This window comes from Mercenaria mercenaria, chromosome 14 (assembly GCF_021730395.1).
Source record: "Mercenaria mercenaria strain notata chromosome 14, MADL_Memer_1, whole genome shotgun sequence".
NCBI classification, from domain to species: Eukaryota; Metazoa; Mollusca; class Bivalvia; order Venerida; family Veneridae; genus Mercenaria; species Mercenaria mercenaria.
Genome location: NC_069374.1, coordinates 23311708 through 23336999, shown reverse-complemented (window position 1 = coordinate 23336999; position 25292 = coordinate 23311708). Strand labels below are relative to the sequence as shown.

The 25292-nt window shown below is 36.4% G+C and overlaps 2 protein-coding genes across 5 annotated transcripts in view; both read right to left on the bottom strand.

Annotated features, from left to right (window-relative positions):
• The window catches only part of LOC123529642 (uncharacterized), a 582930-nt gene that overhangs the window by 39829 nt on the left and 517809 nt on the right, over positions 1–25292 (bottom strand). The window lies entirely within an intron of this gene.
• Positions 1–25292, bottom strand: part of LOC128548399 (uncharacterized) — a 56399-nt gene that overhangs the window by 24544 nt on the left and 6563 nt on the right. For all 3 annotated transcript variants that reach the window (XM_053523054.1, XM_053523056.1, XM_053523055.1), the window contains exons 3-4: positions 19133–19224; positions 16874–16988 (exon numbers count right to left, since the gene is read on the bottom strand). In XM_053523054.1, the coding sequence (XP_053379029.1) occupies positions 16874–16988; positions 19133–19224 (207 nt within the window). The remainder of the gene's footprint in view (positions 1–16873; positions 16989–19132; positions 19225–25292) is intronic.

The following is a 25292-nucleotide window of genomic DNA, read 5'->3' as shown; positions in this document are numbered from 1 at the left end:
ACTGAAAGAAAAGGTAAAGTAACCTCCAATATAATAACAAAATAATTCATATAAGAGGTGTTTTTATTTTAGATTTTCTAAATATCTTTTTTCTATTCCATACAGCTAATTTATTGATGTAAATGAAGAAAAAAATTATATAGCCTTGTAAAAGTAAGAAGGGACAGAGGGAACCAGATTAACCCTTATGATGCTGGACACGTTTAGTTCTGCCTATGGGACCAGTGTGGATCATGATCAACCTGCACATCTGTGCAGTCTGATCGAGATCTGCACTTTTCACCATTCAGTTAGTATTTTTTTGGGTAATCACCCCTTCAAATAGTTAATGGGTCTGTCCAAATTGGAGGATGGAAAAGTTCATTACAGAATTTTTGCAGGGTAGGGGTTAATATATAAATAGAGATAAAGCAGACAAGTGTGAGAGTTTTTTTTATATTTTACATAAACATCTCTTTAGGAAAAGAAATTAACTTAGTGTTTTTGAATGTTTAAATTTTCTTTTCTATCATCATTGGAAAAAAGTAAATTGGGCTCTATTGCTTTTCTATTGAAGCAAGAAATAAAACCCCTATTACAAAAATGTATTTGCACATAACATGTACCTATTATTGTTATAATGTTATAATATCTTTTAATTTGTAAGACTACTAGGAGATGTGCTTCGACCCTTACTAATCATTTGACGAGGCAAATAAATGGGGTCACCTTTCAGTAGGGCCCGAAAAAAAACAAAAAACCAAAAAAACTTTGTGCTCTTGCCTTTTTGTCATAGTGATGCTTGTATTCTACTTGTGCATTGCTGATGCTCTCTCTTGCAATTCTGCTTGTTTCTTCTACCCTGTTCCGTAGATCTAGCACGCATTCATACGTGTTCCTTGCTTCTGGAACTTCACTTTCTGCCCAAAGTAACCTTCAGCACCTGCATTGGACCTCTCACTGTTCTACCATATAACAATTCAAATGGCGAAAATCCTGTACTAGATTGTGGGACTTCTCTGTATTCAAACAATACAGCAGATATATATCTGTCCCAGTCTCTTGGTCCCTCCTGGCACATTTTCTTTAGCATACTTTTGAGAATTCCATTCATTCTCTCACAAAGGTTGTTACATTTTGGGTTGTAAGGTGTCGTAAACAACTGTTTAAGGAACATGAGCCTGCATACTTCTTCCATAAGTTGAGATGTGAATTGGCTACCTCTATCACTTAAGATTTCAGAAGGAAAACCTTCTCTAGAGAATATGTCTAACAATGCTTTCGCAACATTTTCTGTCTCTATTCTTGGCAAAGCAACTGTTTCTGGATAACGTGTTGCATAATCAACTACGGTCAATATATAACTGTTTCCTTTTTCTGACACAGGCGAAACTGGCCCAATCAAATCAACAGCAACACGTTGAAATGGGGCATCGGTGTTTGGCATCTCTCCAAGAGGTACCTTTTGGTACTGTTTCTGGCAAATATCGCATGAACGACAAACCCTTGTGACGTCGCTCAATATTCCTGGCCTATGAAAGCTTGACTGTATACTGTCTACAGTCTTGCGAACTGACAGATGTCCACCCACTATAGATTCATGTGCTAGGGACATTACTCGTTTCTGGTATAACTTCAGGACCACTATCTGCTTGGTTTCTGCTCTCTCATCACCCTCCAGTTTCTCAAAGATTCTGTACAATACGTCTTTGCTTATCTCGTATCTGTATTTACTGCCACCTTTTGTCGACATTATCTTTTTCTCTTTGGCATATCTCCTTAGTCTAATCATAGACTTAACCTCTGACTGCGCTTTCTTAAGTAACTCAACCGTTATCTCATCTTCTTTAACTACAGGTACTTTTAGTGGCTTCATAGGCTTTTTCTCCTTCTTTGCTTGAGCCCTCGTGACTACAGCAGCTATATTTGCGTCCGTTGCTTCTACCTTACTAGCATCACGACCAATCTATTTTCCATCTGGTTTATCTAGCACGCCACTGATGTTGCCTAAAACCAAATCACAAATTACGGTTTCTAAAACCATGGCCTCTATTTCACCCTTGAAGTACGGTGTGTCAATTCTAATCTTAGCCATAGGGACTAATCTGGCACGTCCATCTATTGCTATCATTACGAAGTTTTTCTTCAACATTTGATCTTTTTTAACAAACTTCTTTCTAACAACTGCTAACTCACACCCGGTGTCTCTAAGAACTTTAACTTCTTGGTCTCCGATATAACCCTGCTTCAAGCCTAACTGCCTTTCACCTTCTAAGGATTCAATAGTACAACTACTGTTAACTACTGGAACTGAATTCCCATTAGCAAGCTTGAGCTTCCCTTTTCTATGCAACCTTCGTATGAGCTTTCCGGAGGAAGTGACATGCACATACCCGATATTTTCTCATTACCTGGTCTACCATTACGCTTATCTTCTGTCGGCCCCATGCGCCAATTCTTTGGTGACGGATCACGCCTTTCACGGTAACTATCACCATTTTGCCCTCTGTACATCATCCCAGCTGCACCATATCCCTTCTGCTTTGATCGCGACAATCTTTCGCAATGTGACCATCTCTGTTGCAAATAACACATTTGACTTTCTTATTCACTGCCTTATCATAGGACGGGGGCTTTAGGCCTGGCGTCAGAACTGGGTGTGGTGTGAATTTATTGGGGGTTATTGTTAGATTTGGGATTCTTACTGTACGTAATCGTACCACCATGAGCTTCTATATACTGTTCTACAAGAGTAATGCTGTCATTGCCGCTTTAAGGTTTCCTCTCTTTAAAGAAATGCGCTAAGTCCGGTGAACAGGTTTTAGTTAACTGCTCTCTAATACTTAAGTCTTTCAACTTTTCGTAAGTATCTGTGGCCTCGGCGATTTCCGTCCATCTGCTGAAGTATCTACGAGCCATGAATTGGAATACCATCTCCCCTTGCTCTTGTTTACCTTATCTAAATTTAGCCCGAAAACATTCTTCCGTAAGTTGATATCTTTTTAGAACGGCTGTTTTTAATGTCTGGTAGTCCGAAGCTTGTTCCGGGGGCATACTAGTGTAAACTACAAGACCCTTCCCGGTTAACAAAGAACTCAAACTTATGGCCCATGTATCTTCTTTCCACTCTTGGCTACGGGCAAATCTTTCAAACCGTTCAAGATAAGCATTCATGTTGTCTTTATTCTCTTCAAATGTTATAAGCTTTTGTTTAAGACCTCTACTATGCGGTGCCTCAACAGAAGGTTTGATATCAGCTGACGTCCCTGCTTCAATTTTCAGTCGCATAAGTTCAATTTCTTGCTCTCTAAATTTTAGCTCTATATGCTTCTGCTTATCGGCCTCATCAGCAATGTACGTACATTTTCAAGCTCAAATAAGCGTTTCTTTTTCTCCATTTCAGCATCTACGCGCCGACGTTCCTTGCCGCGCCGTTCGCTACGTTCGTCCCTCTCGATACACTAAGCTTCTTTCATCTGCACGTATTCAAGTAAGGCACCTTCCTTTAAGCCTAATCTCTCGTCCAACGGAACCCATTAATCATAATCCATGACTTAAATTTCAGTATTCAACAAATACTGTTTAATTGAAAAACACTATGCTGAACACTTTTTCAGTACTTCAAAACGCCGTTAAGTAACACAATGTTTCAACATGCATTCAAACAATATTGTGCTAGTTATTTGCCAATTTGGTAAAGGTCCCGGACGAGCCCCCAGTTTGTCAGGGTTTGATGATGGTCGGTGCGGAGCGTTACCAACGATTAGGGAGGTAGTGTGCACCGCCTGACTATGTCTAGTCTTTACCATGGAAACTAGCACTTTTATTGTTTTCTTATTTATCTTGTGTGTGTGTTTTTTGTATTTTTTAAAATATTTTTTACTGTATATACAATATATACTTAAGTATGGTGACGTGCTATTTACACCTGGATCAAACATACACCACAAACATTCTATCCACAAACATAACATAAATTTGCACCGCTTTTCGTCAAACTTTATCCTGTGCATGACACGTCGTCTCATTATGTCGAACATTTATGTCAAGTTATTTCAAAATTCCTTCATGGATGGCAGAGCTACAGCCCGGACAAAAATGTACACGGACGCACGGACAGTGTGATTTTATTATGCCCACCTTCGGGGGCATAAACTATGAAAGATCTCAGTGTGGGTTAAAACTGTCTTTCATCAGTTCAACAGCACAAAAAGTAGCATGGTCCAACGCTCTAGACCAATTCACCACAGCAGAATTTTCTAAGTATGACGATTAATTAATTATGACCCTGACCTTGACCCCCATTGACCCTATATACAATCCCAACTTGGTTTTTTATAAGCTACATAAAAGATAAGTTTAATTTTAATACAGCAATGCGAACTAGTCATTGAGTGGAAACTGGTTTATTTTCTTTTTTTTAAAAAACAGTGACCTTGAGGCTAGTGACCTCATATGCAATCCCAAACTCAGTTTCTATGCAAGCTACCTATATACTAAGTGTCATTTTTATCGACCACTCATAACTCATGTTATTGAGTGGAAATCAAAAGGTGATGAAGACCCACCCCGCTTCCCCCCCCCCCCCCCCCCCCCCCCACCCCCCCGACTTGCCCAACTAATTTCGCTAATTTAATAACCTTGTTTAGAAAGAAGGTAGCGATAAAATTATCAAATGAATAACTAATATAAACAAGCCAGTTCAGTGACGCCGAATAAGTTGCTTTGTGAATTAGAGAAATATATTTTGAAAGATATTTTTCTAGATATACACAGGTTATGTTCAATAGGACAGTGCAACATATTGTTGGTTCCTATTTCTTACAAAATCAAGGGAAACAACTCTGGTCTATAGTGATATATAAGTTTAATGAAGATTCATGAAATTTACTCAATGTATTACTTTGGCTTCTGGGAATTAATGAACCCTGAAACAATTAAAGGGCAATAACTCTGAAGATACTGATGAGATTCTGATGAATAAACCACATGCATCACCCTTTTACAATACTCTATATTTGTGTTACATTTCAAGAAGATCCATAAATGGAATATTTTGTTATCTGGGAATTTATGGATTGCAAAATGTATTAAATGACAAAATGGGTAATGCAAAGATTCTGACGAAACTGTGCATGCACTAATGCCCTACAATAGTCTATATTTGTGTAAATTTTCATGAAGATCAATCAAATGGTTACATATTATAAAAACTCTGCTTTTTCATGGTAAAGGGTAATTAAAGAATTTTTTTTTGCATTATTAGCATTTTTATTGCTTTTACAAATTAAATCGATGAACCCTGCTTTTACTAGGTCATGGAACATAATACTATGTGTGAGTAAAAGTCATGTGCTAGTTAAGAATTTTGTGAGGTTCGGTGATTCTAGGTGAAATACTTTTTGAATTATAAGCATTTTCAACATTTTTTAAACAAATCATGGGAATATCTCTGCTTTTACTTGATCAAGGGAAATAATACTAAGTGTGAGTCAAGGTCATGTGCTAATTAATAATGATGTGAGGTTTGGTGATTCTATCTTAAATTCTTTTTTGAATTAAAAACAATTTTACTTTTGGACGGTTGAACGGACGAACATCTGGATGGACATTGCCAAAACAATATTCCTCTGCCTTTGGTGGCAAAAAAACAAGAGCACCGCCTACGGGTGTCATTGCTCGTCTGCAAGTGCTGGACAGTATGTAAGAAAAAGAGTTACAGTTCATGATTTCTATGTACGAAAAGGGCCACAATTTTAACAAATAAATGCAGGTTAGATTTATGTTTCTTGGCCTGCACTGTACTAAGTTTCAAAACTGTAGCTTGTATAGTTTTTAAGAAAAGGTGGACTTAAACAAAAATGTTAACCAAGAAACTAAAACAAAACGGGTCATAATACTGACAAATGCATAACATAATTATGGACCTTGGCCTACACAGTCATCTAATGATGATAAAAAATGTGCAAAGTTTCAAAGCTGTAGTTCTCATAGTTTTTGAAACAAGATGGACCTAAACAAAAATTTTAACAAAGATACTCAAACTTTGTAAGTTGAAAAAGGGCCATAACTTTAACAAAATGCATATCAGAGTTATGGTTCTTGGCTTACAGTCAACTAATAAATGATAAACAAGTGTGCAAAGTGTCAAAGCTGTAGCTTATAGTTTTGAGAAAAGGTGGACCTAAACAAAAATTTTAACCAACGCCGACGATCAAGTGACAACAATGCCGCGTTGATTTAAAAAGAATTAAACAAGACAAAAAAGAAGTTAGGAAAAGAAAGTTCTATTCCTACTTAAAGACTGTTGTTTTTATATACAAAAAGCACAGAACAAAATAAACAAAAAGAGGCATTCGGTAACACCTGGATGCTTTCCGAAGCAAATATCAGAAAAGAGAAACAATTCAAAAACAAGGTCATATAGAGTTATGGTTCTTAATTACTGCACTTCCTCTCAAAGACCTTAATAAATGTTTTAAGATAAAGTGAATCTTTTATACAGTTTTCAAGTTATTCTCCGGAAAATCTTTTATACATAAGGGAGATAATAAAATAAGGTGATCCATAATTATTGTTTATACGTACTACACTCCCCCCTCAGTGTGTTCTGTATGAATTAAAAGTTTCTCTTGTAGTTAAGGAGAGATGCTCTGGACAAACTTTTTAACACAAAAGGAGAATATTAAAATATATATTAGATACTCAATTTCCTCTCACTGACCTCTATAAATGTGTAAAAATTATTGAATCAATCATTTTAATACTTTTAAGTAAACCACTGGAAAAGGTTTCATAAATAAAGGGAAATAATTCAAATAAAGCAGGGTAAGTTAGAGTTAATGTTCTTTGACATTGAACTCCTTCTTACTGATTTCTATATACATATGTAAAGTATTAAGTTAATCCCTCGAGTAGATTTAAAGTTATGCTTTGGACAAGCTTTATTCACATAAAGGGAGATAAATAATGGGGTCAGCTTGAGTTACGGTTCTTTAGTACTGCACATCTTCTAACTGACCTCTATCTACATTTAAGTATCAAGTCAATCCCTTTCATAATTTTGAACTTGGGCTCCGGACAAGCTCTTTACATTAAGGGGAATTATTCAAAAATGGTGTCAACTAGAGTTATGGTTCTTTGACAATTCACTTCCTCTCTCTGAAGCCGTCCGTTTAGCTCAGTAGGGAGAGCGTTGGTCTACGGATCGTGGGGTGTCAAGTTCGATCCCCGGGCTGGGCGTATGTTCTGTGTGACGATTTGATAAAAGACATTGTGTCTGAAATCATTCGTCCTCCACCTCTGATAATTCATGTAGGGAAGTTGGCAGTTACTTGCAGAGAACAGGTTTGTAATGGTACAGAATCCAGGAACACTGGTTAGGTTAACTGCCCGCTGTTATATGACTGAAATACTACTGAAAACGGCGTTAAATCCAAAAACAAAGAAAATTCCTCTCTCTGACCTATATCAATATGTAAAGTATCAAGTCAATTCCTTATATAATTTTGTCTCTGGACATGCTTTTTTTACAATAAGCTGACGGTCGGACAAGGTGGTGACTATATCTGCTCCCCCTTCGGGAAGCATAATAAAACTCAACCCTAAGAGTGCAAATGAATGACTGACAAAACAGCTTATCCACCCTTGGATAGCTCACATAGATAAACAGATCATCGCGCACGTGAACACGAAAGCAGCAAAGCTCTCAACACTTAGCTCGTGATGAAGTTTTCGAATTTGAAAACATAATCGAAAGAAACGATGAAAGAAGACCTGGAAACCAGAGTGATCACGCCTACCCCAAAAATGTAAACGAAGATGACAGGTGTAGGTCAATGTCAAGTTCAGCTAAATATAAATCTCCCCCACGTGATATCAATACATGCATCATTGAAAGTGAAAATAACTTACCTGTAAGTGACGAGACGACCCTAAAGAAAGTGTTTAAAACTCCACATCGTAGCAGAAGTACTACGAAGTCAAAAACAATAAATTCTGTCCCACAAATCCAGACTAAAACCACAAATAAAACTGAAAATGCACAGAAAGTGAAAAACACAACGCGGACATCGTCCACTGCTGGAACGCAGAGAAGTAGGTCTGTATCTAAAAATAGAACCAGTAAAAACCCACTAGACGAAGAGGGGCACCAAGGGGAAACGCTACAACTTTGGAAAATCGGGAGAAAAGTGAATTGCGTTTTTCTTTGTTAATTATTCTGGGTTTGAGAGGAAAACGATACAACAAACTTGACTCTCCGGAACTTTTAGAACTATTTATGAATAGTGAAATTATTTTACTTTAATGAAAAAGAAACATTTTTCGCAGGCACCTAACTGGGACCCCCTCCCCCCCCCCACCCCCCCTCCACCCCACCACTCTCTCTTTACTTGAGTTAAGAATGCGGGAAGCAGCACTGTAGATGTATGTTTTTTGTAAACCAGATATTATGTCAATATTAACTACTTTTGATGTTGAGGATCCAAATATTCTGTCGGATCATTGCACAATAAATTTTTCTATTCAAGGTAATGATGTAGGTAAACAAAACAATGATGAAAATGTGGTCGAGGGAAATATGGAATATGTTTGTTTGTTTGTTTTGGGTTTAACGCCGTTTTTCAACAGTATTTCAGTCATGTAACGGCGGGCAGTTAACCTAACCAGTGTTCCTGGATTCTGTACCAGTACAAACTTGTTCTCCGCAAGTAACTGCCAACTTCCCAACATGAATCATCAGAGGTGAAGGACTAATGATTTCAGACACAATGCCGTTTATCAAATAGTCACGGAGAACATACGCCCCGCCCGAGGATCGAACTCGCGACCCCGCGATCCGTAGACCAATGGAATATGTAAATTATAAATATATCTTGAATCATGATAAAAAAGACCTTTTTAGAGTAGTTCAATACAAATGCATATCAAAAACTAGAACCTTTAATTCCAGAGTTAGAATCTATTACAGATAAACAGGGTATTGAGGAACATTTACAGCAATTTAACGGCCTTTTGACAGTCGCCTGTAACCCACTTTTCAAAAGAAATACACATTTCTCAGAGTTTGATAAAAATAAAAAACCTTGGTATGATAATGAGTGCGAAACAAAGTAGAAAGAATTTACACAAGTTTGAATATATACAGAGATAATAACAGCACAGAAAATAGAAAAAAATATGGTTCAGTCTAGGACTGAATATAAAACAATTTTAAGAAAAATGAAAACAGATTATGATGGTAAGGAAACTAAAAAGTTAGAAGATATACGGTACAAACACGCAAAAGATTTCTGGAAATTGTTAAAAAGTACAAGTGTACGTGATAGGAAACAGAACGTATTGAATAAAACTTTTGCCGAGTATTTTAAAGCCATTAACATTCCGGATTCAGTATTTTTTCAACCAGACGAAGATGCAATTTATTTTAATGAACGGTTTGTAAAAGGGGAATTTCAAAGCATGTTTGAAAGCGAAATTTTGCGCGCGTGTAAAAAGCTGAATAACGGGAAATCCGGAGAGCCAGATTTTTTATAAAAGAATTTGTCAAATATGGTACCACATCTTTACTACCGTATCTGTATAAACTTTTTAATAAGCTATTAAATGAACGGTACTTTCCACATACACGAGAAGACGGGTTTATAATACCTATTTTCACAATAGGAGATCTAGCCTCACCAGAAAATTATAGGAGTGTCACACTGTTAAGCACACTAGAAAAAGTTTTTACCAGAATCATGAATACACGACTAAATAAATGTTGTTTTTATTTGGTTTTGTGTGTGTGTGTGTGGGGGGGGGGGGGGGGGGGGGGGGGGGGGCTAACGCCGTTTTTCAACAGTATTTCAGTCATGTAACGGCGGGCAGTTAACCTAACCAGTGTTCCTGGATTCTGTACAAACCTGTTCTCCGCAAGTAATTGCCAACTTCCCAACATGAATCAGAGGTGGAAGACTAATGATTTCAGACACAATGTCGTTTATCAAATAGTCACGGAGAACACACGCCCCGCCCGAGGATCGAACTCGCGACCCCGCGATCCGTAGACCGACGCTCTACCTACTGAGCTAAGCGGGCGGGTACACAATGGGCTGAATACTATCACGTATATATATCGAAACACAAGCAGGGTTTAGACCGCAAATGGGAACAGTTGACAACATGTTTGTCCTACAAAGTGTAATAAATCATATACTTAACGAAAATAAACATTTGTTTGTCTGCTTTATTGATTATATGAAAGCTTTTGATTCTATTGTGGGGGATAATCTTTGGCTTAAACTAATCCAGATAGGCGTAAGAGTGAAAATATGTCCGTTCTAAAATCTATGTATTCAATTGTTAAGTCAAGAATTACTGTACAAAATACACTGAGCGAAAGCTTTATATGTATGCTAGGGGTTCGTCAAGGGGAATGTCTGTCACCTTTTCTTTTTTCTATGTACATAAACGATCTAGAAGATACTTTTATCCTCAAAGGATTTCATGGCATCGACCTAGGAATGTTAAAACTATTTTTACTACTGTACGCCGACGAGACCGCTATTTTTTATATCCAAAACAGCAGAAGAACTCCAATACGGTCTAGAGGTGTTAAAGGAATATTGCGACAAATGGAAACTTACTGTAAATGCAAATAAAACAAAAGTAATGTTTTTTAGAAATAGGGGAAGAAATAGAAGAAATTTAAGATTTGTATATGGAGATGCAGAAATTGAAATAGTTAGTAAATTCACATATTAAGGAGTAGTTTTTACCACAGGCGGATCATTTTCAAATACTCATGAAGCTTAAGCAGGCACTAAAGGCAATTTTCATCAAATGTATATACAGAATTTTAATAATTTTTCAGTAACACACACTAGATCTTTTCGATAAGCTAATTATATCAATTTTAAACTATGGTTGTGTGTATGGGACTTTAAAGAATCAAAGTTAGAAAATATGCATTTGCAGTTTTTCAAAAATCTATTAGGTGACAGTTACAAACACAAAATTCGTTTATATATGGAGCGTTAGGAAGAGAACCTTTTATAATCATAGACTGTATTAGATAATAAAATTATGACATGATGATATATCAGAAGGAACTTAAACCAAACAATAATTGTTGGGCAAAATCAGTCAAATCATTATTAGAGTAATTAGGATTTCATTATGTTTGGTTAAATCAAGAAGTAGGAAATGAAACTTTATTTTTACTTAGCTTCAAACAAAGAATATGAGATAATTGCATGCAACACTGGAATGAATCTTTAGAGAATTTTTCAAGAGCTTCTTCCTGCAAACTGTTTTCAACCTTCGGTTTTAAGTCTTATTTAGATAATGTTTATATAAAGAAATTTAGAATAGCATTAAACGACTGAGATTGTCATTGCATAAGTTATTAACAGAAACAGGCAGATGGCACAAGTCGAACAAAATTCCAAGAAATGATAGGAAATGTGTTATATGTAATAACCTAGAGGATGAATTTCACTTTTTACTAGAATGTAAATTATATAAAGACCTCAGAGCGAAGTATATCCATAAATATTACTGGAAAAAACCCAAACTTTACAGAACTGTTATCAACTGAAAACACTTTTCTCCTCTCTGACATTTTATCTGGATAATTACATGTTTATGTAGGTTCCCACTTAATAATAACGAGTTTAGTATGTAGTTGATATGTTCAGTGAGTTACATGTTAATTGACAGAACTGTTTATGATAAAGATAATTATTTAAAAAACATATCAAATTGCATAGATATACAACTGAGTTTATGCGTATATGTAAAACCACTTACTTTTTTTACACCGCCATTGACATTACTATTCAAATGTTATATGATTATATGTTATATGTGAACTCATGGGTTTGTAACTTTTTGTTAATAAACTATTTATCTATACACTAACGATTTGGTATTTATAAATTTCGTTTATGAAAACCGGACAGAACAAGCAAATTTGATGTCGAATATGAGTTTTCAGTATGTGCGTGAAATTAGCCAGAGCAGCCAGAGTAGCCAGAGTTCAGCCAGAGTTTAGCAAGAGCAGCCGGAGTTCAGCCAGAGTTCAGCCAGAGAAGTCATAACTCTGGTTACACTTGCTGGCCAGAGTAGCCAGAGTTCAGCCAGAGTAACAGAAATCTGTTTACTCTGGCTGGCCAGAGCAGTCGAGTAACCAGGATGTCAATTGCTCTGGCTACTTTGGCTAGCCAGAAAAGCTAGAATTTCCGAGATGTCCATTGGTTCTAGCTACCCTGGCTAGCCAGAATAGCCAGAGAAAATACTGTAATACCTATTGCGAAACGACCCTTTTGGTACTCTCAGGTTTGATTTTTTAGTGTTTTATATGTATCAAGTGTATCATCGTACCATCGTGCATCGCGGTTTAGTATTAAATAAAAAATCACGATTGTCCAAACGGAACGCCCTACATAACAGTGTGAAAATGGTGAAAAGTCAATTTACATTACTGAACAAAATTGATAGGTAAGACTAAGTCAGGTTAAATGATATTTAATAGTTACCATTATATATTGAATGACCCTCATACACTATACTTGAATTTTTTTAGCTCGTGTCACTGTGTGGCAAGGTGAGGTTTTGTGATCAACTTTTGTCTTGTCTATCAGACTGAGTCGGACTCTTTGACTAAACTAGTACTTATTCCATTTTATGTTGTAAAACCTTGTAAAACTCTTTACCAGTTCTATCAGGGGGTTCCTCAATGTTCAGTGTTGGGTCCTTGTCTCTTCCTTTGTTTTATCAATGACCTTACTGACTCTGTTAAAGGTAGAATACGCTTATTTGCTGATGACACTATCATATACCTCAACATAGACTCGTTAATAGACTCTTACAAAGTTCAAGATTATTTGACAAAATTAGAAGAATGGAACGTAATTGGTCTATGGAATTCAGTCCTGATAAATGCGACGTAATAGGAATCGCAAAAAAAAAAGAGAGAAAAAATATTATCTTTCCATATAAATGACTTAATTAAGAACTAAAAACTACAGGAAATGCTAAATATCTTGGGATTATTTATCTTTCCATATAAATGACTTAATTAAGAACTAAAAACTACAGGAAATGCTAAATATCTTGGGATTACTATTAGTGATGTCTTAACTTGGAAACACATATTGAAATTACATCTTCAAAAGCTAGTAACACTCTCAGCCAGCCAGAGTAACCAGAGTTCTGGATACTGGATGAACTCTGGCTACTCTTGCTGAACTCTGGCTACTCTGGCTGAACTCTGGCTACTCTGGCCAGCCAGAGTAACCAGAGTTATGACTTCTCTGGCTGAACTCTGGCTACTCTGGCTAAACTCTGGCTGAACTCTGGCTACTCTGGTTAAACTCTGGCTGAACTCTGGCTACTCTGGCTAATTTCACGCACATGTTTTCAGTTCAGTATCTTCAGATTTTATGGACTGAGGCATGCTTTTTTGTTTTTGTTTTTTTTGTTTTTGTTTTTCTTGGGTTTAACGTCGCACCGACACATAGGTCATATTTCGACTTTCCAGCTTTGATGGAGGAGGAAGACCCCAGGTGTCCCTCCGTGCATTATTTCATCACGTGCGAGCACCTGGGTAATAACACCAGCCTTTCATAAGCTAGCTGGATGGCTTCCTAAAATGAAGATTTCAACGCCCCGAGTATGGCTCGAACCCACATCGGTGAGGGCCAAATGATTTGAAGTCAGCAACCCTTACCACTCAGCCACGGAGACCCAGAGGCAAATGTTTAAAGATGAATTAGTTGTCATTTGATTCAAATGGGTGGATTGCAGGTGTAAGCCTTGCAATAGCAATATCAAACATGTTCCAGAAACTAGAATAACAATGTAATAATGAAATTTGGATTGCTTTTTATCAATGATATGATATGATTTGGTAATTCATGTGCCAGCTTTATATAGTACCTAAAGCAATTCGAGTAGGACTGAATTTTCATGGACTTTCTGTGGTGACATTTGGCATGTGTTAATTGAACACCATAAGCTTTATAGATTCCTTCAAGGGGTTTAGAAGAAATTGACAGGATATGGAATAGAAAGCTCATTGGTGAAGTTGGCTTGTTCATAGATTTGATAATGCATGGGAACAAGTTTACAGAACATCGTCTTGGTGACTGGAATATTCAACCCAATTTTTTTATGAACTCCCTCAAGTGTATGAAATGCAAGGCTCTAACATTTGACATTTAGTTTTGACCTTAATATTTGGCTTGTGCAGTTGAATAATATGATCTGTAGTTGGTCCTTATGAGTGAAACACTTTCTCGAAGTTTCATAAATACATATATGTAAGCTTAGATAACTTAGATAACATAGACAAGTTACAAAATCAAAGGCTTTAAGGTTTGACAATCAGCTGTGACACTGACTTTGGTTCAGTGAAATTGACATGTGGGTATTGCAAATTATCTTGAGTTGAACAGTCAATCGAAGTTCCATAAATATTCTATATCACTCGCCAGTTAAACATCAAGATAAACATTCTGTCCAAGTTTCATGAAGATAGGGCCTCTACAGTGTTAACAAGCTTTTCCTTTGATTTGAGTGGTGACCTAGTTTTTGACCCAACAAGTCCCAGTTTCAAACTTGGCCTAGGAATCATCAAGATAAACAATCTTACCAAGTTTCATGAAGTCAGAATCACAAATGTGGCCTCAGAAGTGTTAACAAGCTTTTCCTTTGATCTGACCGGGTGGCCTAGTTTCTGATTTCATATAACCCAGTTTTAAACTTGGCATAAGAATCATCAAGATAAACGTTCTGACCAAGATTCATGAAGATAGGATCATAAATGTGGCCTCTAGGGTGTTAACAAACTTTTCCCTTGATTTGAGCGGGTGACCTAGTGTAACGATTACTGAATGCATAAAGGGAAGTAATTCCATTAATATGCAAATTTGTAAACCTGTCAGTTGTCATTGGAGTAAGATGACAGTATATAAGAGCGATAAATCACCTTTGGTGATGAGCTAGCTTTTCACCGACGGGATTTGTGTGGCACTGAAACGTTACAAATGGTGGCAGCGGTGGGATGAAGTCAACTGCCGGACTGGAGTTGCCTTACCCATGAATTTCCTAGGCCAAATCTCGGGACGAGATTTCTCGGAGGGGAAAGTAATGTAACGATTACTGAATGCATAAAGGGAAGTAATTCCATTAATATGCAAATTTGTAAACCTGTCAATTGTCATTGGAGTAAGATGACAGTATATATGCGCATTAAATCACCTTTGGTGATGAGCTAGCTTTTCACCGACGGGATTTGTGTGGCACTGAAACGTTACAAATGGTGGCAGCGGTGGGATGAAGTCAACTGCCGGACTGGAGTTGCCTTACCCATGAATTTCCTAGGCCAAATCTCGGGACGAGATTTCTCGGAGGGGAAAGTAATGTAACGATTACTGAATGCATAAAGGGAAGTAATTCCATTAATATGCAAATTTGTAAACCTGTCAATTGTCATTGGAGTAAGATGACAGTATATATGCGCATTAAATCACCTTTGGTGATGAGCTAGCTTTTCACCAAAGGTGATTTAATGCGCATATATACTGTCATCTTACTCCAATGACAATTGACAGGTTTACAAATTTGCATATTAATGGAATTACTTCCCTTTATGCATTCAGTAATCGTTACACTAGCTTTTGACCCCATATGACCGAATTTCGAACTTGGCCGAGAGATCATCAACATAAATGTTCTGTGCAAGTTTGTATCAAATCAAATCATAAATAAAACTTCTATATGGCTGTAAGGGCCAAAATAGAAAATTCTGGCACTTTTAGGGTCGGTAACAGTCAGATGGAATCTAGCCGATTTTCAAAAGGAACGGAGACCTTATTGTGACTTAAGTTGTGTGGTTTAAATGGAAAGTAAAATGTCAATTCTATCGTGTTCACAAGGTAAAAATTAACAAATTTTGGCTCTTTCAGGGCTCAATCAGGGGCCGTAACTCCGGAACCTATGATTAGATCTAAAAGATTTATCATGGTATCCAATATCTATTGTTGTTAAAGATAATTTGCAAGTTTGTATCAAATCAAGCCAGAAACTAAGTCTCTATATGGCCGCAAAAGCCAAAATAGCACATTTTGGCCCTTTAAGGGGCCCTTACTCTGGAACCAACAATGGGATGGCCAGTTTTCAAATGCAATCGAGATATTAGCCAATACAATTTTTGTGTAAGTTTGATTATAAACGATTGTAAATTGTTGTCTCTATCTTATTCATAAGCCAAAATAGCAAATTTTGGCCCTTTAAGGGGCCATAACTCTGGAACTCATGACGGAATCTGGCCAGTTTTCGAAATGAACTGAGACAGTATGCCAATACAAGTTGTGTTCAAGTTTGATTAAAATTGTGGACAGACGACGGACGCCGACGGAAGGATGCAGGGCGATCACAAAAGCTTACATTGTCACTACGTGACAGGTGAGCTTAATATACATGAACAGGACATAAAAGCTTAAGATCAAACATTTTATCTTTAGCTGTGACCTTGATCTTTGCCTCTGCAACAGGAATGTGGGTTCTACATATAATCTGGATAAAAGTTCAACATAATTTTCAAAATTGTAATACAAGGAGTTACTAATGGACAAGAAATCCAAGGCAGTCTCAAACCTTTTATGACCTACAGTTGTGACCATCAAACCTGCTCAGCGCAATGTTTACAAGACCTGTATGTCATCTTGAGTGTATGAATATTTCATCCACGGTTCAGTATCATTTTAAGTATGAATAAGATGTTATGATGCTATAGACCATACACGAAATCGGATAAAAAGACTGACTTAAAACTATCATAAAACTCTCAACTGGAATAAAATAAATATATTGATGAATTTTATATTTCTTGTACAACCATTCAGACCTTGTAATTGTGCTTCTAATTTCTTTACTGAGTCCTCCTTTTCCTTTTTTAAGTCCTGCAGCATCTTTTCTTCTGAGAGCTGAAGTCTACTGTCGTCTAGATCTTTCTGTAATTTCTGAAATTAGACAGAATAAAACAAATAAGAATTGCTTTTGCTTGAAGAAAATACATCACATGCAGAAGTTTGTTGTACATTAATTAACACCAACTGGTACCAATTCTGTCAGGGAACTCCTTGCAGTTGGTCGCATAGATTGATCAAATTGCTATATAAGGATAAGAGAATTGGGGTCTGAGTGAAAAAAGAATCCACTATAAAATGTTTATGAAACTGTCGTGTAATGTAAACAAAGAAATCTGGAATTATTCAGTCAACATAGACCAGTCAGTGCAGCCTTATTATCTTGACAAGTTTAACATAAATTATATTTCACATAATCCATTACCATTGTAGCAGATTTCAAATTTCGTGTATATATTTTACATAAGGATGAGGTCAAATGGTTTTTGTCCTGTCACAGACAGCTTTTGTTCTAGGAGGGAAAACCGAAACCTAATTAAATAATAGCAGCGACTGCCTACCTGTCATTTCAAAAACAGGAATCAGGAAGTAATGCAGTAATGTAAGTGCCAAAAATACTATGCCAGCAGGTGTCAAATATAATATGCAATTAATATGACCCCTTCAAAAGAGGTGACACTATAGAAAACATACAATTAATTTTTATTTAAGTTAGTCTTATTTTTACATTGAATTATATGAAAAAAGCTGTTAGTGGCCATTTCATGACAGTAAGAAGCCAAATTCGGTGAAGATTTATTTCACAGATTATTACATGCATATTTTATTTGATATCATTTTAAATATTAACAACATATAACCAACAAGAGATGTATAATAAATATGTATATGTACTTGCATGCAAAACTTTCTAAGTTCAAAAGGGGGCATGACTAGGCCAATATGCAAGTCAAAGTTATAGGACTTGATGCTATCACCTAGTTTTATAACCACCCCGAAGACACATGTAAAGATTCAGTTCAATATCTGCATTAGTTTTGGAGATAGTAACTTGCATGCAAAACTTAAACCTGGACTTTTAAGTCCTAAAAGGGCATAATTTGTCCTAAATACATGTCAGAATTATGGGACTTGACCAAGTGAAGTTGGTAATTGACCTAGAATAAAAAAATAAGTTTCAAAGCTATATGTCTTTGAATGATAGCTATACGTATTTGCATGACAAATCTTTAACCAAGGTGGGATGCCGACGCTGACACCGATGCCAGGGTGAGAAGAATAGCTTGAACGTTTCTGCAATTAGTCGAGCTAATAAAAGACCAATATAAAAGATGGGGTCCTAACAATAAGGCAGGTTCCTAACAATAAGGAGGGGTCCTAACAATATGACAGGGTACTAACAATAAGGCAGAATCCTAACGTTAGAGGGGTTCTAACAGTAAGGAGGGGTCCTAACAGTTAGATCAGGCCATAACAATAAAGCGGTTACGTAACAATAAGGCAGGGTCCTAACAATAAGGAAGATTTCTAACAATAAGGAGGGGTCCTAACAGTTAGGTCGGACCCTAACAACAAAGTGGGTATCTAACAATAAGGCAGGTTCCTAGCATAAGACAGGGCCCTTACCATAAGACAGGGTCTTAACAATAAGACAGAGTCCTAGCAATAAGGAGGATCCTTGCAATAAGACAGGGTTCCAGCAGTAAGGCAGGGTCTTAACAATAAGATAAGGTCCGAAAAATATGACAGGGTACTAACAATAAAGCAGAGGGGTCCTAATAGTTAGACAGGGTCCTAGCAATAAGACAGAGTCCTAAATATAAGGCAGGGTCCTAACAATAAGGAGGGGTCCTAACAAGATAGATGGGTCATATCAATGAGGAGGACTCCTAACAATAAAGGAGGGTCCTAACAATACAACAGGGTCTTAGCAATTAAACAGGGTCCTAATGATAAGGAGGATCCTAACAATAAGGCAGGGTCTTAGCAATAAGGCATGGTGGTAACAATAAGGAGCGGTCCTAATGATAAGGGAGGGTCCCAACAATAAGGGAGGGCCATAACAGTAACGCAGGGTCCTCACAGTAAGGAGGAGTGCAACAAATAAAGGAAGACAGGGTCCTGACAATAATTATCACGTACTGCACACAGGCAATCATCCTAAAAAAAGTCTAATGGTAAGCGTACAAATCATCATACTGGAATATGAAACAGTAACAAATAGAGATGACACCTACAACTTTTTTTGGGTCTGGTCCAGTGATTTCGAGAACTGGTGATTTCCTAACAGATCCTTGTTGTACACTGCCTTCGCGAACATAGGCACCACCTAAAATAAATGATAAATAAAATAAAATGATTCATGGTGAACTACATGATCCTTATTTTCTTTGGAGATGTATGAGATGAACCAACAAATGAGCTGCACTAAAGGCCCAGTGTTTTGCCTACTGACCTAGTTTTACCCCAATTGACATAGTATCTAATTTGACCTAGATTTCATTAAAGCAAACATTTTGACCACATTTTAGGTAAATCAGTAGATCATTTACCATTTTTTTAATAATATGATCTGATGACATAGTTACAAATTTATTCTAGACTTTAAACTGACAAACATTCTGACTAAGTCTCATGAAGAAGGCCTCTTGAGTGTTAACGATGTTTCTCTATGAACTGACTTGGGTACCCAGTTTGAACTTTACAAACATTTTATTGATACATTCAGATAAAGGTTTATTAAGATCAGGTAAGGCATGTGGCCTCTAGAGTGTAAACATGGTTTTTCTATTGTTTAAACTACTTTCTGATCTCTGGAAATCCAGTTTTGAACTTGGCCGAAAACTGATGGTTAATTATTACTGCAATACCTCACTATGAGCACGTTGTTTTCTAGCAACCGAAAACTTTCTTATTATATTGATTATATTATGGCAATTTTACATAAACTCTTTGAAACAGACAGCTTTCTCCTAATTAACAATAAAAACTCGATCAAAGTGTAACATATCTGAATGAGATAAAACAGGTATATGATTTAAGGTACATTTGTAATAATTTAAAGAGCGAGTACATATGCCACTTAAACCTACTAAGAGAATAACGTTAACTCAGATTTTACACCATTGCAAGTTCTGGTTAGTAGTTTTATATTCAGTAAGACCATTCATCATGAAACAGTCATTCCCACTTTACACTAGACAAGGAATGTTTCTGAGGCTCGGTGGGCTCTAACTGCATTACCTTTGAGATTAACTATGCATAATGATGGCTTCTTCTTCACTCTACATAAAAATGTCAAGAAATTACAAATTTTGAAATTTTAACATTTTTAAGCGACTGACCCATACATTGTGATTTGTATTTAAAAACAATATCACCGAATGGCAAAATGCCGCCACTGTTTCATATATTTACATGAAACATAATGGTTGACCAGTTTATAGTTTCCAGAATTACGGGAACATTCGATTTTTTGCAGTTTTTCTCATGAACTTTTATAAACCGTTACAACGTTTTATTTTGTAAACAGCGATATATAAATAGAACGAGACGCGACAGTATTTTAGTCGACCAAACGTTCTTATGTAGTCTGATGGTTCAATTCATATACTCATCTACCGATTAGGGACGTCAGCATGATTTACTTTAGAAGTAGAAAACAAAACAATAACATAAAATCAAGTCAATACACTAAGTTTACGATTTAGTTAGTGATTCTTTGTTGGCCGAGCGGTTACGGTATTCGTATTAAACGTTTTTGTCTGGAGTTCGATCCGCTACTTTTTTTTCAGTTTGCATTACATACTTTGTGTAATTTTGTTTTTCTCTAACTTCTAATTTATTGTGTTTTCTCTTATTTTCGTATAAAATTGGTAGTATCTATAAATCAATCAATCCTAAAATTATGGCCCGGCAATGCTTTTATTAAAGTGAGGTGTATAAAACTTATAAAACTAACTCGTACATGTTTAAAAGTATCACAGGAAAGCTTGAAAAACATTATATCATATTAAAGGTGGAGTGTATTTAGACATAATTACGTGTCAATTGTGACATATAGTTTTAGTGAACATGTTAGAACTAGATTTATCAACTCGTTTTGTCTTCATTGAATTGTACTGAAAAAAAATCAGACAAAATTTAACGGGTCTGGGAATCGAATTCGCGACGAAAAAGTAAAATACGAATACCGTAACCGCTCTAGGCCAACGAGAATATACTGACTGCTTCGTAAACAAACTAAGTGTACTGACTTCATATTATGTTATTATTTTGTTTGTTTACATCTAAAAACGTCACTATATTGTGCGATACATGTACTTCGTTTTCGTAAACATCATGTTTGTTAACATTAAAGATTGCGTTTTGTAACCTAAACTCAGGGTTCCATATTTTAGTGTGTCTTGTTTAAGAAAAACGTGAGCTCAAGCTAAAACAAAACATAATCAAAAAGTAGAAAAGTCATTTTGTAAGTAGAGAAATTTTGGTTTGAAGAAGTGTAAACACGTATGACCTAGTAATCGAACTGTACGTCTGCGCTCTATTGATAATCACGTGATGTTTACTGACGGGAATTCCGATTTTATATAAACCGGGAAACCCTTATCAGAAATTGTAGACGAATGTTTTATTTTAAATTTATTAGGAAAACAAAGATTTTCAACAGAATTTGATGAAAAATACCTTGTTAGAACATCGAATATGCAGCATATATGTGATTGTAGCAAAAGACTGATTTTTAAAATCTGACACTACTTTGTGTGGGTTAGTCGCTTTAAGGTTTGATAAGCATTTGTAGAAAGGAAGATCAGATTCTTTATATTCATTAAATTGTATATTTCACAATAAAAAGGCAGTCTGAAAGACAGCCATATCCCCCGCCGCTGTTATGGAAAGTGAAAAGGTTGTGACATTGGATGGAAATTGAAGGCTCAAACATTTGTGTTGTGACCTTGACCTTGAGCTTGCATGTGGGAATTTTGAGTTCTGCTCAACGTCTTGATAAGGGGAATATTACAGCCAAGTCATATTAAAATCCTTCAAGGGGTTTAGAGATACAGATCTGACGCAAAATGGGAGGCTCAAAGTTTTGACCTCGAGTTGTGACCTTGAGTTTAATTCAACATGGCTGACTCATAAGTTTTGCACATCGTCTTGATGAGGCGATTATTTGACCCAAGTTTCATGAAAATTCTTTATGGGGTAAGGAGAAACAGAGCAAACACAAAATGGAAAGCTCAAACTCCTTCTAGGGGTTTATGCTATAAGGAGCAGACACAATTGTTGCAGACGGACGGAAGGACGGAGAGCATTCCTATAGCCCACATCGCTCGTGGCGGGGATTAATAATCAGAACCACTCCCAAGATTGTACTGAAAAACTATATCTAGCAATCACTAAATGTTGCCCATGTCCCCATTAACTACTTTGTTAGCAGAAAGAAAATATTTTCCCAAGTAAAAAGTCTAATTGTGCTAACTCATGTTGTAATTAATTAATTTAATTTATTCGCAAGGGCAATGCTCTGAACTGACAAAAACCCTATCATCTTGTGCGTCTTTGATAACGGACAACAGAACAAGCAAATTCAACAAGAATCTGTAACAGAGTTACAAACGCCACCACCCCTCCTTCCCCCTTCACATAGGGACATTTTTCACAAAACGTACATCATGCCAACACAATATCTTCTAGGTAATAGGGCAACATACTAACAATGTATATAAATCACAACTATATATCATATAATTCATGAAGACATTCTGAAGTTTGAAACTGTCTGGAAATCCATAAATGGTGAATGCTTCCAAATGCTAATATCTGTTTTATGATTTTATTTTTAAATTGGTAAGGAAAAATAAATAAAAATATGAAATATTTTATATATTAAAGGCAGGTAATCAATAAACAAATGAAATGCATGACATATGGTACTAAAAACTTGTATTTGAATTACACACAAGAAAAAGTTAATTCTACTGTTGGTGAATGCAGAGCTGCACTACATATCAACCTAATGTGTTGCCGCCACAGAAATGCTACATTTAGCTATATAAACCATCAAATTATACCTTGTGCCCAGGTTTGCATTAATTATACAAGTCTACAATTGTTAATAACTTTTAATATCTGTCAATACCAAACACTTTACTTAAAACATAATCTGATATAAAACACATGTATTGTACTTAGTGCGAGGTTTTACTGATCAAATTTTAGTAACACTGACCTAGACCTTGACCAAAGTAAACCAAATTGCATCTGAATTTGAGTCTCCGTGGTCTTTAAAAACCACGGACATAAAGTATTTGAACTGTCTGTTTTAACTTCCGTAATGTTGTAAAACAAATTTAACAATGTCAAAATAATAGTTCATAAATTCTCTTTTTCACAAATGCATTATTACTAAGTGATAAAAAGACATACCTTAAGTGTCTCTTATTGCAAAGAACCTTATATAAATGCTACAAATCAAGTTTGATGAAGATCCGTCAAGCGGTTCATGAGAAGATGTCATTTAAATGTATTTCTATTTTTAACTCTAGAGGCCCCTTAAAGGGTCCAAGCAAACCCAACTGAACAAATTATAGAGCAAAACTTGCTATAGACCAAGTTTTATGAAGATCCATTGAGCGCTTCGTGAAAAATGGTACTTAAATATACTGATGTCTGATGAAGTTTCATCAAGCAGTTAATGTGAAGAAGTTGTTTTAAGGTATTTCTATTTTAAGTTTTTGCTAACACTAATGGGGCTTAATATTCCCATTTGGCATAAATTGGGAGAAGACCTTACAATCATGCTATTGACCAAGTTTGAGGAAGATCCATCAAAATGTTCATGAGAAGAAGTTGTTAAAGCTATTTCTATTTTAGCTCTGGCCAAGCTCCCTCATTTGTAAAATTTTACTGAGGAACTTAAGATGATGCTTCAGACCAAGTCTCATTCATGAAGATCCACCTAGCAGTGCAGGAGTAGAATCCATTCAAATGTATTTCAATTTCTGGCTCTAGTGGCTTCTAAAAGAAGTCAATTTTCACCACTTAAAACAAATTGGGAGAAAACTTTACAATGATGCTACAATCCAAAAATGAAGATTCACTAAATGCTTCATTTGAAGAAGTTGCTAAAGGCATTTCTACATTTAGCTCTATCATCCCCTAAAATGCTGAGTGGCACTAATTCATGCAAAACTAGAGCTACTTTTGAGAAAAGCGCATGTCCCCCACAACTACCTAATCATCTAGATTTGTCTTTCTTCTCCTTTATGTATCTGAGTCAACAATGCATCAAGACCTGTATCACTGGCATCAGTATTTTCGGTAATTCAAGGGCCATAATTCCGAAGTGCATGGACCGATTCGACTAGTTATCGAACTTGGCCGAAATCGTATTGGCAAACATATTTTGTTCAAGTAAGTGAAGATCGGATAAGAAATGTTTGAGTTAGAGCATGGACAAGATTTGTGACTGACAGACACACACTCACACAGACAGGAGTAAATTCATATGTCTCCCGGGCGCAGGGTGTAATGAAGTATTTCGACCCCCCGGTCATAGTATTATGACCTCCAGATCATAGTACTATGACTCCCCAAGGTGAAGTAAACTGAACCTCACGAAGAATATTGACTCTCATAAAAAAACGACCCCCGGTCATTTGGTCAAATTTAGTGATAACTCATGTATCTAAGGCCTAATTGCTGCATTCTATGCCCCCACTCGGGGGAGGGGGCATATAGATTTGCCCTTGTCCGTCCGTCCGTCCTTCCGTTTGACCATTAGCCCCAGATAGCATCACTTGACACAGAAATCAGAGCATTCCGCAACGGGAAAAGGGATTCTATTTCTAGACGCTGTATCTTGGTGTATACATTTTTTCAGGAAAATAACAATTCACAATACGTTCAACAAACACATCAGTGTCAATAATCCCTGCAAACTTCGGTATGAAGTAATTCTTCAGAAAAAAACTGCACAAGAAACTGCTAGCATAGAACTTAGTATTAATAGAAGTTGCAATACTTAGCAGTGGCAGTAAAGTACGGTAGCGGCAACAATAGAAAGTAGTAGTAGCAGTAGTAGTAGTAGTGGCAGTGGCAGTTGCAGTAGCAGCAGCATCAGCAGCAGAGGAATAAGTGACAGCAACAACAGCAGCAGGAGAAGAAGAGGTAGATGTACAAGACGTATTAGTGGAAGCAGGTATAGTAGTATCAGTAGTAGCAGTTGTAGTAGTAGTAGTAGAAGTAGTAGTAGTAGTAGTAGTAGAAGAAGAAGAAGAAGTACATGTAGTAATAGCAATAGAAGTAGCGGCACCAGTAGCAGTAGTATAATCAAAATGTTAACTATTGGCAATGGAGGGTATTAGAGTTGTAGATCTAGTAAAATTGTCCGTT